This window comes from Macrobrachium rosenbergii, chromosome 56, assembly GCF_040412425.1.
Source record: "Macrobrachium rosenbergii isolate ZJJX-2024 chromosome 56, ASM4041242v1, whole genome shotgun sequence".
In the NCBI taxonomy this organism is placed as follows: domain Eukaryota; kingdom Metazoa; phylum Arthropoda; class Malacostraca; order Decapoda; family Palaemonidae; genus Macrobrachium; species Macrobrachium rosenbergii.
Window position 1 is genome coordinate 18454302 of NC_089796.1, and position 15000 is coordinate 18469301.

Here is a 15000-nt window from a genome sequence, read left to right on the forward strand (position 1 = left end):
GAAAGACGGCGAATAATTATTTTCACGTGGGATTTTAGAGGATTTCGCTTGGAAGGTTTTCTTTCATTTTCCGTTTAATAATAATAATAATAATAATAATAATAATAATAATAATAATAATAATAATAATAATAATAACAGATATGATTATGATGATGATAACATTAATGAAACCATTTTGACATTATCACCATTAAAACTGATAATGAGAACTGAACAAGAAATCTTTGTGGATTTAGTTTTTATAATACTAACAATATTGGGAGAATTTTCGTACTGTGACCACCATTACCAACATCACCACTCCCTTTATACTATCGTTAATATCATACACCAATACACATACATTTTCACGAACCCCAATGACAAAGCCAAGGAAGTGTCTCGTTTATAAAAAAAAATCGATCAAAATAAGTTTTTTTTTTCATCACTATCACAGTCATCAACATCCCCATTCATATTTAAGTTACCATTTTTAGTTTTCTGTAAAAGAAAACTATTGACATGGCTTTGCCTGTCCGTCCACACTTTTTCTGTCCGCCCTCAGATCTTAAAAACTACTGAGACTAGAGGGCTGCAAATTGGTGGCGTTAATCACCCACCCTCCAATCATCAAATATACCAAATTGCAGCCCCTAGCCTCAGTGCAGTTTATTTTATTTGCTACAGTTAGTCATGATCATGCGTCTGGCAGCGTTATAGACAGGCCACCACTGTCAAATGAAAGTTTCATGGGCTGCGCCCATACAGCATTAAACGCTCAACAGAAAATCTGGGATTACGCTGAAGAAACTTCTTTGCGATTTCTTTATTTGTTGTACATTACCAAAGATCATTAAACAAATTTGCAAACATCCAAGAATTCTGAGGCTCACTATCAAATTTCGCTTAGAAATGTTCATTCATTTGAGGCCTAAAGGGCCAACAGAGCATACCAGCTCCATAATCAAGATCTTGAAATGACAGAAAAGATGAAAGGTTGTGAAACACATTTAGTTTGTTACAGTTTTCCACATTACTATTGGAAGTTGGATAGAAAATCCTAAATATTCACAATCCTAACAATAAAATAAAAAGAGATAAGAGCATCAATACTACTCTCACTCCCTTGAAGTGTTCTCATAACATCTTTCAGAGTTCTCCTATCATTGTTAATTATATTCAGCTTTACATTTTTCAAGTTATTAACATACAAGTATCTCCTACCTCCATGAGTCATCCACAAAAAAAAAAAAATACGGAAAATTAAAAGATCCATGCAAGCAAATCACCGCAATCACACATCTAGCCAATGTCAGAGAAATTCCTTCGAAATTATAAGAAGTCGAAACCGGTGAATCAAAAAACAAAAAATCGTGTTTATCCTGTGTGTCAGGCAGTGACTCACTCATACGTCCCTTAGGAAAAGGAGGAGGAGGTGGAATGCAAGTTGTACACATACATACGCACTAGCATCTAGCATACACACACACATACACACACATGCGCGCGCGCCTTACGAGACGCCCCCACCAAATGAACTTGCAAACAAAGAACTTCTTCATTGGCTGGGTGGGGGTTGGAATGGGGGCAGGAATTGGGGTTTGTACACTAAGGGGAGTCTACACGAGGGTATTTTGGACACGCCCAAAACTACTGTGGGTATCTCATACATTCAAGTACTCACGTCCGGAGGGAATTGGGAGGAATGGAGGGTGACATTCCCTGCTGAGCGATTGGCTTCTCTTTATTCCATCCCATTTATTTTAGTTTTCGGAGAGCGGAGAGGCTGGTTTCATATTAGTTCCTTTTTTCTTTTGCTGGGTGTTTGGTTCCTTTATTTTTTTCCCCCCCAATAACTGATTTGCTACTTTTCATTCATTTTTTTTTCTTCTCTGATTAATAGCTCACTCTTTTTTTTTTTTACTCTGCGGTTGGCCTCTTTTTTCTTTCTTTCTCATTGTGATTGGCTTTTTTAAACTGGGCTACCATATTCTTTTTAAAGTCTCCCCACCCTTAAGGCAACTGATTTAAATGACAAATAACGTTACCCCTTCCAATGATTATACCTTTTCTGAGGATAAAACCATATTTAAGGAAATCCACTAAAATCATAAAATCATAAAATCTAATGAGCTGTTACAAAATCAATTTTTTTATGTTTTATGGCATGAAAAGTAAGACGCAAATGAAGATCCATGAATGCTTTCTAGAGTATCACTCTACGTGCTCTCACTAAAGTAGCATACTAAAATAGAGGAAGGCAAGAATCCTTGAATTCTTTTTCAAATGTATCTCTTTATCTCGAATGGATTTCCTTCTCACTTACTTAAATAACAGCATACGTATGTATATATATATATATATATATATATATATATATATATATATATATATATATATATATGAATATATATATAATTATATATTTATATATATATATATATATATATATATATATATATATATATATATATATATATATATATATTATTACATATATTATTTAGCAAGTGAGAAAGGAACCATTCGAGATAAAGAGATACATTTGAAAAAGAATTCAAGGATTCTCTTGCCTTCCTCTATTTTAGTATGCTACTTTAGTGAGAGCACGTAGAGGACACTTAGGAAAGCATTCATGGATCTCTTCACATAATGGTCCTTACAGCTTTCATGCCATATATTTGTATGTGTGTGTAAAAGGAAGTTAGGTTGAAAATACACTCAGCCTCCACCACGCCCAACTTCCTCCTGATTATCCGTCAAATCTGTCCCCACTTTTCCCGGGGTTTTCAGGCCTCCAATGCCAAGGTGGGGATTTGAGGGGTGAGGTAACCTATTTGAGGGGTCCCAGAAGCGGCATCTAAACCCCCGCCCCTTCTCATCTTGAACTAATCGTTTCCCGACCCCTCTCGCATACCGCCATATGTTAAGATCAACCCTCTAGAAAATGTCCTACAGGTGTTCGGATTGCGGCATTTCAAATGTCAGAACAATGTCGTTTTTGTTCTTCATTACACGTGTGTTAATTTTTTAAGAATACGTTAAATGTTAAAATTTCATGTTGAATAATAATATAATAATAATAATAATAAAAAAAAAAATAATAATAATAATAATAATAATAATAATAATAATAATAATAATAATAATAATAATAATAATAATAATACCATGAGTCATGTGATTAAGAGTCAAGTTCATAACCATTTTTCTACAAGAACATCCTGATAATGAGAGCTAAGACTGCTGAAAGCTTTCTATATATATATATATATATATATATATATATATATATATATATATATATATATATATATTATGATTGAAACACAACTACATATTTCACTCGACGTAATAATAATAATAATAATAATAATAAAAATAATAATAATAATAATAATAATAATAATAATAATTACCATCATCCACCCCATAACTATTATCGTCCTTTCTGCCTTCCTCATCATCATTAATGATAAAAGATTATAGAATTGTTTACAAAATCAACTTTCTAAATAGGCCAATAGCTCATCCACCCACACACTTCAACAGAACACTTAACAGACAGGTACGACTCGCATAAAAAAAGAAAAAAAAATACGAAATTCCCCCGACAGAAAACATCTACATAGTCATGTTTAAAAAGGCAAGGCATAATTAGATGTGACATCTCGCTCTCGAGTCAACTTTTTCTACCCAAACTTGGCCCTTATTCACAAAAAATGTAAAATAAATATAACCTTATAAAACATGAAAACAAGGGACCCATAAATAACCGTATAAAAGTGGAACAAAACACAATAATCATGAATAATATAAAGGAAAATGGTGGATCACTGCAACAAAATGTTATATATATATATATATATATATATATATATATATATATATATATATATATATATATATATATATATACTGTATATATATACTGTATGTATGTATATATACATATATATAATATATATATATATATATATATATATGTATAGGCTGATAAAGCTGAGAAGTGGGACCCACGTATATATATATATATATATATATATATATATATATATATATATATATATATATATATATATATATAACACTATAAGCTAAAATGGAGGGACCAAAACACAACTTGAAATAAAATTCTACCCGTATAAGAGAGGTCTAGAACATCTTTAAGAAATACAAAATATGACGGTATAACTTTATGAAATAAAAACCAAGCACGACCCACTCAACACTAGGTTTTTATATAGCGCTGCGCAGTATCACAAGTACACAAACATGCAAGTATTGCATCATACAACAAATGTACCAGTTACCAACCACTGCTTTCGAGCATAAAGGATATATACTTACTTTTTTCAGCTGCTAAATTTATCTTAAGTTTCAATGACACTGTAATTTGCAGAGCTGGAGGCGTTACCCTACTTTTTTCATCTTGAGTGAATACACTCTATAAAGACAGTTTGGAGGCTAGGCCATTTTGGGTGTATTAGGGAGACAAACTTTATGACTTCTTGCTTTAACATCCATGAAAATTACATTACAATCGTTTAAATTATCTTTATGAGCATGGGTAACAAAAATGTCCTTCATATCTGCAAATTTTTAAAATTACCCATAAGTACGTAACCAAAGTGTACCCAAGTCTGCATCACTGATAATGAAACAAAAATATGTATGCCAATTAAGCCGTGCAGCCATAACTTACAGAAGGGACTATATGATAAGCCTGAGGATAACATTCCATCGTACATGAAGGTGCCTCTAGGGGACTCCCTCAAGCTAAACCCCAAAGAAAGTGCCACCTGGATTCTGTCAGAGGAAATACTTTGGAGAAATACAATCATATGGCTCCATTGTCATGTACTTAATTGATTTCTCATGTGAGTGTCTATAATGAGCACTGATTTGAAAAGTCTACACAGAGCAGAGCGAATACGTTATTCTTTGTTACCAGAAAAACTAGGAAAATTTTATAAACTACGAAAATTAAGCACACTAAACAATGCCTTGGAATACACTCCAATGATGTATAGATGCAGTTAACTGTAATATATATATATATATATATATATATATATATATATATATATATATATATATATATATATATATATATATATATATATATATATATTAATAGATAGATAAAAATAGAGGCAGATACTAAATCCATAAAGTAAATTAAACATCCAACATATTTGCGATGATAAATTCCATCGTAAAAGTCATACATTTTCTCCCGAATTGCAAAAAGAAAGAAAACTGCTTTGTATCCGTTCCGTCGCGGATGAAAAAACACTCGACCCAAATGCCGTTAAATAAAAACGAAATATTAAAACAAATAAAAAAATCTCGAAAGTTGAGAGAAAAACAGCACGGTGTCGAGTACCAAAGGACCGTTCATAAGCGATGGCTATTTTCACTTTATCTACGATTGTATCAAATGCCCTCTATAGCCAACATCCAAGAATTCCAACGATGCCCTCTTTTGGGGGAATGGGGGTGGGGGAAGGGGTAGGATTCTTGGAATAACTATCCCTGATGTTCATATTTAATAAATTTTGAGTGTTTGAACTTCCTTACTCACAAATACTTTCAGAAGCCAGAGTATACCTCATTCAACACACTACAAGTCTACCTGAACATAAATATTATAACCTAAAAATATTGTAAAATATCTTTTAGTAATCAACAATTCTTGTATGAATTCCAAGATTCCTGCCGTCAATAAATAGGTGAAAAGTCAGAACAGAATAGAATAGAATACAGAATTTAGGCCAAAGGCCAAGCGTTGGGACCTATGAGGTCATTCAGCGCTGAAAAGGAAACTGACAGCAAAAAGGTTTGAAAGGTGTAACAGGAAAAAAACCTCACAGTTGAACTATGAATCAACTGTTAGGAGGGGTTGGAAAGTAAGATGGAAGAAAAAGAATATGAACGGAGGTATAGTAAAAGGAAAGAGAGGAGTTGCAGCTAGGGGCTGAAGGGACGCTGCAAAGAACCTTAAGCAATGCATACGGTGCACCGCATGAGGTGCACTGACGGCACTAACCCCCTACGGAGGTGAAAAGTCAAGTTACTGGCGATACATGTAATACATTCATTGCGTTCGAAGTCTATGTGAATGCAAATGTAAACAGTTGTTATGTTTAGCAGAAACATACGGAAGACGTGGGCACTCCTTACATAGAATCCAAGACTTTTACTTTCAAAACTAAGCTAGGTTTCATGTTTTGAATTTATCTCCCATGTCTAGTCACTATGATAGTGGTTCTGCATAAATGTAAACATTCATTGTTTTTAGAAAAATAAATCTTAACCGTGAGTACTTATATTAGTTCTAGAGCTTTCGTCTTAACAAATCAGTGAGAATTTATATTTCTTGCCCTAAAGATATTTTCCATGACAAATCTCTCTCACTCAGCGTACTGATGGTCTTCCTAGCCGTAAATAATATTTGTATACATTTTGCGAATTTTACTTTCAGCAAATTAGGAAATAGTTTATTATATAACAAATCCACTACTCATGCTTAACCTTTCTGAGCATCTGCCAAAATTCACAAACAAGTTTAATAAAAGTACGAAGCTGATATAGGAATAGAATATAGAATTTAGGCCGAAGGCAAAACGCTGGGACTTGTGAGGTCATTCAGCACACGGAGATTATATAGGAACATTAATTTTGTTGTACAGAAAAATATACCTTCTCTTGATTTGATATCAGTGATTGAATTCATTTCAAGTGTTTTTAATGTCCTCATCTTTGCTCTCTCTGCTCTCTCTCTCTCTTTTTTTATATCGAGCGCTACTGTGAATATGCATACCTAATCCACTTTCACACAGCAGATTTCTCAAGCTTTCAGCGTAACTGCAACAAGCTGCGAGTTATCCCAGTTCTTTCCGTCTTTCTCCCCGTCCTTCCCTGGCCCCCTTCCTCTGACAAAGCTAAAACAACATGTCAAACGGCGACCGCAGGTAAAAATCTCGATAAAACACTATATTAGTGGGTGACAACCCCACCAGCAGGCGACCCGCCATCTCATTCGGCGATGTCGTAACGATTCCGCGATGTTTGTCGGGTGGAATCGTAAAAGCCCCTCGGTAAACATTGCGCAAGACCGGCATGTTATCACGACCCATTTAGTACCGCACCACGCCCCTCTCTACAAGTTCGTGCCAAGTAAGACCTTCGGTTTTTTTTTCTTGGTTAATTGAGATTTAGATTAACAAAGCAGATAAACGGATTGCTTATACAGCTCGCAACATCCGCTTTACATTCGAGTCAATTATCTGGGAGAAAGCTTTCTTCCAGAAATGACTTTATTACTGGCTGCGTGTCCAAAAAGATTAAAAACGACGCAATAAAACTTGGATCCTTACTAATATTTACATAAACTGTTGAATTCAATTGCTGAATTTTCCTTAATTGGCATGGTATGCATTTACCTTTGAATAAATATCTTTGTGTTTACAAGGTTAAACATTGTGCTGACGACAAGTCCCACGAACACAAAGACGGAAAGCAGCTTCACATCCGCAAACTAAATCACAGTAAATGTTTTGAGGCCATGTAGTCATCAAACTTTTTAAGTATAGTTTTTTCTTAAACCTGACCAAAACAGTTGTCGATAACGTGCACCTCCATTCTTGACACCTAACAGTTAATAAAAACACACCCAAACAATTTATAAATATAAAATAATACTGATTGTAAAAGTGTTGTGCAGTTTTGCAATTTCATCAAAATCAATCTAAAATTTGTCAGTCGAGCTATCAGCTGTGTGAACTGCTATCAAAATCTATCAAGAAGAGTCTTTCGACGAAGACTTTCCATTATTTTAAACAGGCACTGTATATTAAATAACAACAACAACCGAAATACACTTACAAACCTGTCTCCACCATTTCGCTAGTCCATGTTTGTCAACGTGTACTTCCACAGGTGCGTTCTTTCGGTGAAATCTCAAGAGAAAACAGAATGCCCAAATGAACATAACTCATGTCAACCAGCGAGGTTTCTGCACTGTGCTGAGAATAAAAATGGAAAATGCCAAGGTCAGAGGATTGGCCTGATAGTTTGTAGACCAAGAAGAGTAATTGATAGATACACAGCCCCACCTCCTGAAGTGTCTCCATACCTACTGTCCTTACTACTTCTAAGATGCCCCTGGTTATGGTCAAAGAGTGACATAAGAGGCCATCTCTCCTCTCCTGTCTCTCAGTGGACTATTTAAATAATGACACTTGAAATGTAGGGGGTTGGTTTGGAAATGTAGACTGGATGAGATGAGGAGGAGAGGTACAAAGCTGGCAAGAATTAATCGCAGTTGTTGTCATTGTTTTTTTTCTTTTTTTCTGTTTTGTTTGTTAACCTGGCCTTGTACCGGCAAAGATTCTTGCTCTTAAGAGCTTTTTGTAAATCCTGTTGTTACATTTGTGAAAAATACTTATTTGTTTTTGTGATGCAAATACTCGTTTAGTGCCAATAATGTGGGCAAATTAAAACCTGAACAGTTAGTCTGGATTTGATTATGTCGACGTTTCGAGTTTCTTTCTAATTCAGAAATAATTTTGTCCATCAGATTGCATCCGTGACAATTTAACCGTAATACAAAGTTTTCCTGACGGCAATTTTATGGGGAATAACAGATTACAGACAGATAGTTAGTCTTGCAGATCTAATTCTTTCCATATCCTAGCGTGATTTTAAAAGTATTATGCATCAACGTAATATTACCCTTCTTCTGCACCCTGTAAATAAAGAAATAACAAATAAATATATTAAAGCAAGATACCGTTATCGTGACCTTCCGGCTCAGAAGTTTCACCGTAAAACATACCAGGTTTATTATACCAAAATTCAGACTTTCCACCGGACGAAACCTTGCTGAACAAATTCAATGGAAAAAATAAAAAACGGTAAAAGAGAAATCACAGACAATTTCCCGTACTGAGAACAGAACGGGAAACCAGCCCGCACCCTTGAAAGCGTGGCCCAGGATGAAGGAAAAACGGAGAGGCAAAAGTGTTAATAAGCTTGTTCCACTCGACCACAGGTGTTGTGACTCTAAACTGGGGTCAAAACAAGGACACCATGTACAGGTATTTACATAATCGGATTAGTAAGGCTGTATTAATATAATTCCCTTTAAAGTGATGTCTTAGGCATCTCTCCTTGTTTCTTCTTTATTATTCTAACCTTTAATCCTGACCTAAGTAAGACCACTGTGTAGCCAGACAACTACGACAATTAATTTGCCACCAAATAAAACTACTTGAGAGCCATAAGACTTTGTTCCATGCCCTTTCCGCAGACTCAAGTCTCTACATATAAAGAAATAAAACAGGGAATTTTGAATTTTTTGAGGTACATTCTTAGTCATCCATTTTATTCATTCCTGTGAGATTCTTATTTCTCCAAAATCGTCAGCAGGTTGTAAAACAAACAAAAAAAGCCCTCTATAGTTATGGAAAAATCGTACAAAAACCAAATCCCAATTAAATCGATAACTCCATACCCTCTAAACGTCACACAAGTAAGTGGGGTGTTCGTGTTTGTGTGTATCTAGCATTTCTCCTTCCCTAGGGCTATGCGTCTGTGCGTAGGTGTGTATTGGGCATATTTTCTCCCCTAGAGCTAAAATAACCTTCGTGAATCAGACTCGGCTCGAGTTACCATCGGACACAGTATCGCACCGCTGCCTCTGCAGCACGATCCTATCACAAACAGCCAGCAATTCGGCGCAAGAACGACGATTTTCGTTCACAATCCTTGCGACCTGAGGTAGAGTAATGGTTCACAAAAGGTTAAGTAATTTAAGTGAGGATCAATGCAAATTAACAAGCAGTTCGTACAAACGGCCAGCAATTTGGCCCAAGGGGGGAGAATTTCTTTTACAATATCTGCAACCTGGGGTAGATCCGTAGCTCACAAAGGGTCAGATAATTTAATTGAGGATCTATGCAAAATAACAAGCAGTTATGTATAATGTTGCATGTTGCCAAAAGTTAAGTCTTCCTGCAATATCCCATCACAAATAGCCAGCAATTTGGCGCAAGAGGACGATTTTCTTTTACGACATTTACAACCCGAGGCAGAACCATGGCTCACAAAAGGTTAAGTAATTTAAAAAGGAGCAATATAAAATTATCAGTTACGTATAAAGTTGCCAAAAATTAAACCATTCCACCAATATCCTATCAAGCAACAGAGATGAATTTCTTGCATAATTATTAATTCAAGTTGAATGAATTTGTCACAAAATTATAATGAGTTGAATATTCATCTGTCAAGAATACCAAAGAGTTAAGTATAAAATTGCAAAGCTATCAAGACACAATAAGATAAGCACTAACAATCAACTTAAATTATCAAAAAGCCCACATCTCGGTCTGAAACAGATATCATGGGTTTTGTAAAATAAAATAAAAAATTCGTTTTACATAAAGCACCATCAAGTTACAAAACTGCGCATAAATAAAGCCAACTAAGTGAACCAACTCTAAATACATCCCCTCTAACGATTGCCTCGACAGACATCTCAAACTTTTGAAGGAAGTAAAAAACATTCTGTAAAATGAACACTTCGGCCTTCCACATAAACAAAAAGGCCTGTGTTTACGTAAAGCTGAGGCCTAGTGGCAACGCCAGAACATAGCTGGCACAAAGCTCTCGTAACTGTTAACGAATCTCTATTTCTGTGGCTACGACTCGTTTGCACATGAGCATACATGCATGCAATGGCGTGAATGTTGCCTATAAACATTTTCGTTAGCACATTCGTACGAATTAACTATGCATGCGTAACCATTATTCCCTTCTTTAGAAACATTTCCAATAGGGCGAAGATTTTAGACTCGGCGGCTTTTTCGTTTGAATATAATTTTTCTCTTGCCAAACACAAACTTCTCACTGTGTGCATGAAAGAGGGAGGGTAGAGTGTGCATCGTATAAACTTCTGTGTATATAAAACGATGTAGTTCACAAAGCTTCTTCATATGTGTCTATGCTTGCGCGCACTCGTGACTGTATTTTCCCGCTGAACAATTTGCTAATATTCTCTCTCCTCTAAAAGCTATCGCTTGTGATTTATAGTTCAATCTTGTGTAACTGTCTACTGTATTTCCCACTCTTCTTCCCTTTAGGATAATATTCAACTTGATTTCAAAACAGACCCAAACCTTCGAGAAAGAAATTAAATGCCCGGAAAGCAAGCGAAAGATTATGCTAAATCTTCGAACACGCAGAGGGGATTAAGGTGATGATTCAAGGCAAGAAAAAAACAAGCAAGAGTAAATATCATGAAACACATTCTAGATTATTTAAATTTCAATACATTAAAAAATATATAAAAACTTAAATTTCTTCGACTGCTACCAAATAACTTCAGCGAAAAAAATAACATATTCTTTAAAAGCTAAGGACGAACCGTATGTCAAGATTTGGATTAGGATTAGGAAAGACGAGCTTCGAAAACACAATTTTTCGTACAATACCCTCGAGTTAGTAAAATTCATTATCCTAAATAAAAAGAAGACAAGATTTGAACAATATAAGAAATACATATTGTCTAGACTTTGTTTAATCCTCCCGAGTTTAAAGGAATTCAAATAAACAACTGTTTCACTGAATATTTAACACATTTATGAGGTACAGAGAGTTCAAATAGCTCAAAAATTGAATGACCTAAGATCTACAAAATCAGTCTTTAAGTCACAATCTTTCACTTCAGATGAAGCTTATTTAGGGCTGAGCTTTCAAGAAAGGTGAGTGTGAAGATTCTTGGCAAATCAAAGATAAAAGAATTACAGGATATAATCCTTAAGAAAATTTAAACAAAAGCATGAGGGGCCAGAGTACGTAAAAAATCAGCTTGTTTCATATTAAGTAAAAATATGACAAATGAAAACACTTAAAACATATTCAAAATACGAATTAAATTATCCATGGTTCCGTATAATTTAATTCGTATTTTGGATATGTTTTAAGTGTTTTCATTTGTCATATTTTTACTTAATATGTAACAAGTTTATTTTTTATGTACTCACATCTCTTTTGTATAAATTTTCATGGTAATTCTTTATCTTTGATTTGCCAAGAATCTTCACACTCACCCTTCTTGAAAGCTCAGCCCTAAATTAAGCTTCATCTGAAGTGAATGATTGTGACTTTAAAGACTGATTTTGTGGATCTTAGATTATTCAATTTTTGAGCTACTTGCAAAATACGTTTAAAGTCACTGGAAAGCACGTTAATAAAAATTAAATGTTAAGAAAACATACGATCTTAAGGGAGAAGTAAATGGAAGCCAGGATAGTAGCAAGTCGTAAACCTAGAAAGCAATAATAAAATAAAGAGATGTCCTTTATCTCTACAGAAAATTTAATGAGGCAGTTCATGCTCAATTTTGCACGATTAAGAGGACACAGAAACTTTGTTAAAAGTAAATGAAAAATGGAAAGAGGGGTACAACAAAACTTAAGAACTTTATAGAAATGCACGTAAATTTCTCCTCCTAACAGTCTCAAGTGAAGGCCACAAAACACTGCCAACAATCTATGAACGAGGACCAAAGGTTAAGACAAACACCGACGGAGGAAGAACAATGCAGATAATTGATACGAATAATGAAAATGCAAAGTAATATGGAAAGGGAAGTAGTACACAGAAGAAAAAATCGCCAGTGTATGAAGAAAACGAGATAAAAATTACCAGCAGTTATATGGAAGGAGGCTGGATCCAACTGACAATAACAGATAGGAGGTAAGTAATGTAGCAATAAATATAATAAATACACAAAGAACTTTCCAAAAAAAAGTCTTGACGAGCAAAAAGAAAATAAACAAAAAACAATAAAACAGAAAACGAGCTGAAAACATAGGGACCAAGATGAAAGAAAGGAGAGGACAGCTGAGAGAAATGACAGGGATGAGAGGGATTACGAAGCACTTAAGTTCTCGTATTTTGTCGTGATGAACAAAAGGAAAGTTGTCAAGTTATGTTAAAGGGTGGTGAGATAATCGGGAGGGAATGTCAAAAGAGAGCGAGAGCGAGTCAAAATGAATATTAATCACTGTCATATTTTTTTCGCATAAATCAACAAACGCCACTTTCCATAATATGATAAATGTCATAAGATTTGATGAAACTAGCAAGCTGGAATAAGGCATCCATTAAGAAGTTTTTTCTAATGTTCAGGAATATTTCTCGACAGCTACCGGCACTAAATATGGCCAGATGACTTTCACAGGTTAGAGCCCCGGGGGGTGGGGGCAGGTGAAAGGTGATGGAGAGAGAACGGGCTGGTAGCCCCGCAGGTGTTAGTTAATTAGCAGGTGTAGCTCAGCATGTTAGTCGCCTAGCTTCTGAAGGAGGTGAACAGATCTGTTATGGGGGAAATACCTGAAGGAGGGCGATGACAATCCGGGTGTTGCCCGACTGGACGGCGATGGTGCTGATGGTGGTCGTCGGGGCAGAAGAGGTCAGCGAGGTCCTGCTCGTGCCGGACGTCCGTGACATGCCCGACGCCGAGGTGGTGCGTCCGACGACGCCGCCCTCGCTGTCAGACATTCCGGGCGGCGTGGGCGAGGTGGCTGACCCACCTCCTCCTCCTCCTCCTCCCGTGTCAGACATGGTGCCGTCTACGGGTTGCTGCTGCAGGTGATCTTCTTGCAGAAGAAGTGTTGGTTCGATTTCAGCGGTTTCGTCAACACCTCCGGATGTTCGACTCCATGGCTGTTAATACGTAGCACACTAACTTTCTCTTTGGATTTCCTTAGAAATTAATTCTCTTTCTATTTTTAATTCATATGCATAAAGCCACAGGTGCACATGGGGCTGACCCTCACTTGTAAATGAAAAATTATGCCTTCCTGTTTAATTTCTCTCTCTCCCTTACCCCTTATTCCTGATCTTTTGTCTTTCGTTCTCTCTCTCTCTCTTTTTCTCTTTCTACCTCTCTCCCTCTCTCCTTTCTTCACGGCTCCTGTCTCACCACTAAATATACCCCAGGGCCGACGGGAGTGAGGTGCCCCTTAGCATGAGCGGGCTAAAGCCGTGCCACCGGCCAACTCTCCGCCAAGGGGCGGTGTCAATCTGACGACACTTCCCAGATATAGCTCTCTCACTCTCTCTCTTTCACTCACAAACAAACTCTCACAGCCCGCCCACTCAGTCACACTCCACCACCACCACCAACTACACCGCCTCCTGCCGCTAAAACTACAAATCCTCTTCCGATGCAACCCACTTCTCTCAAAATAAGTCTACAGGGTAATTCGTGGTCCAGGAATAAAAATATGGCACTTATAATCACGTGACTAGCATTCGAAAATGGAAATAAAAGTATTGTCGTCTCGTTAAGTACAACAACCGCACTTCAGTGTGGAAAAAGAGATAATAATGTATAATCCTTTTCGGGATCCTGTAAGGACGTCGCTAGCAGGCGTCCCGCAAGGCGGCACAGTAAAGGAGCGGGGTAGGACGGGAACGGAGAACTGTACCCGTCCTCACCTGCCGGCGGGAGGTCGCCAACTGAGGGAGAGAACTTAGGAGAACTAACACCGAGGCAGGCAGCAAGTTCCTGAGAGGCTGCAGCGGCATAGGAGAAGGTGCCCCAGAGTCGAGTTTCTCTCTCTCTCTCTCTCTCTCTCTCTCTCTCTCTCTCAGAGCATGTTAATGCTGTGGGTTAGTGAATGTATGTGTATGCGTTTGTTTCCATCAAGTCATATACTGCAACCTGCGTCATAAGTAAGGTTCTGCCTCTTGACACATAGAACAAACGTGTGTAAGAGGTGTCTATAACGAACGAGACTTGGTGGAATTCCCGGCGGTAGGAGACTATACCCCAAAACGTTGAGAATTGGCCAAGGGAAGACCGCGTGAAATAGGGGAACCCACGTGTGGGCAAGAATATGATTCGGAACTCGCTGACTAGTCACCACAAGGGACCTTTATTTTATGAATAAAATCAATCTTTGTGGCTTCGATCTGGCATACTTGGTTACAAAAACACCA

At 36.7% G+C, this 15000-nt stretch overlaps 1 protein-coding gene across 15 annotated transcripts in view; it reads right to left on the reverse strand.

Moving 5' to 3' along the window:
- LOC136836607 (titin) overlaps positions 1-15000 on the reverse strand; it is a 356015-nt gene that overhangs the window by 235870 nt on the left and 105145 nt on the right. For 10 of the 15 annotated variants that reach the window (XM_067101067.1, XM_067101063.1, XM_067101062.1 and 7 more), the window contains one exon: positions 13387-13719. The exons of the other annotated variants lie outside the window; for them this stretch is intronic. In XM_067101067.1, coding sequence (XP_066957168.1) covers positions 13387-13719 — 333 coding nt within the window. The remainder of the gene's footprint in view (positions 1-13386; positions 13720-15000) is intronic. 15 annotated transcript variants of the gene reach the window in all.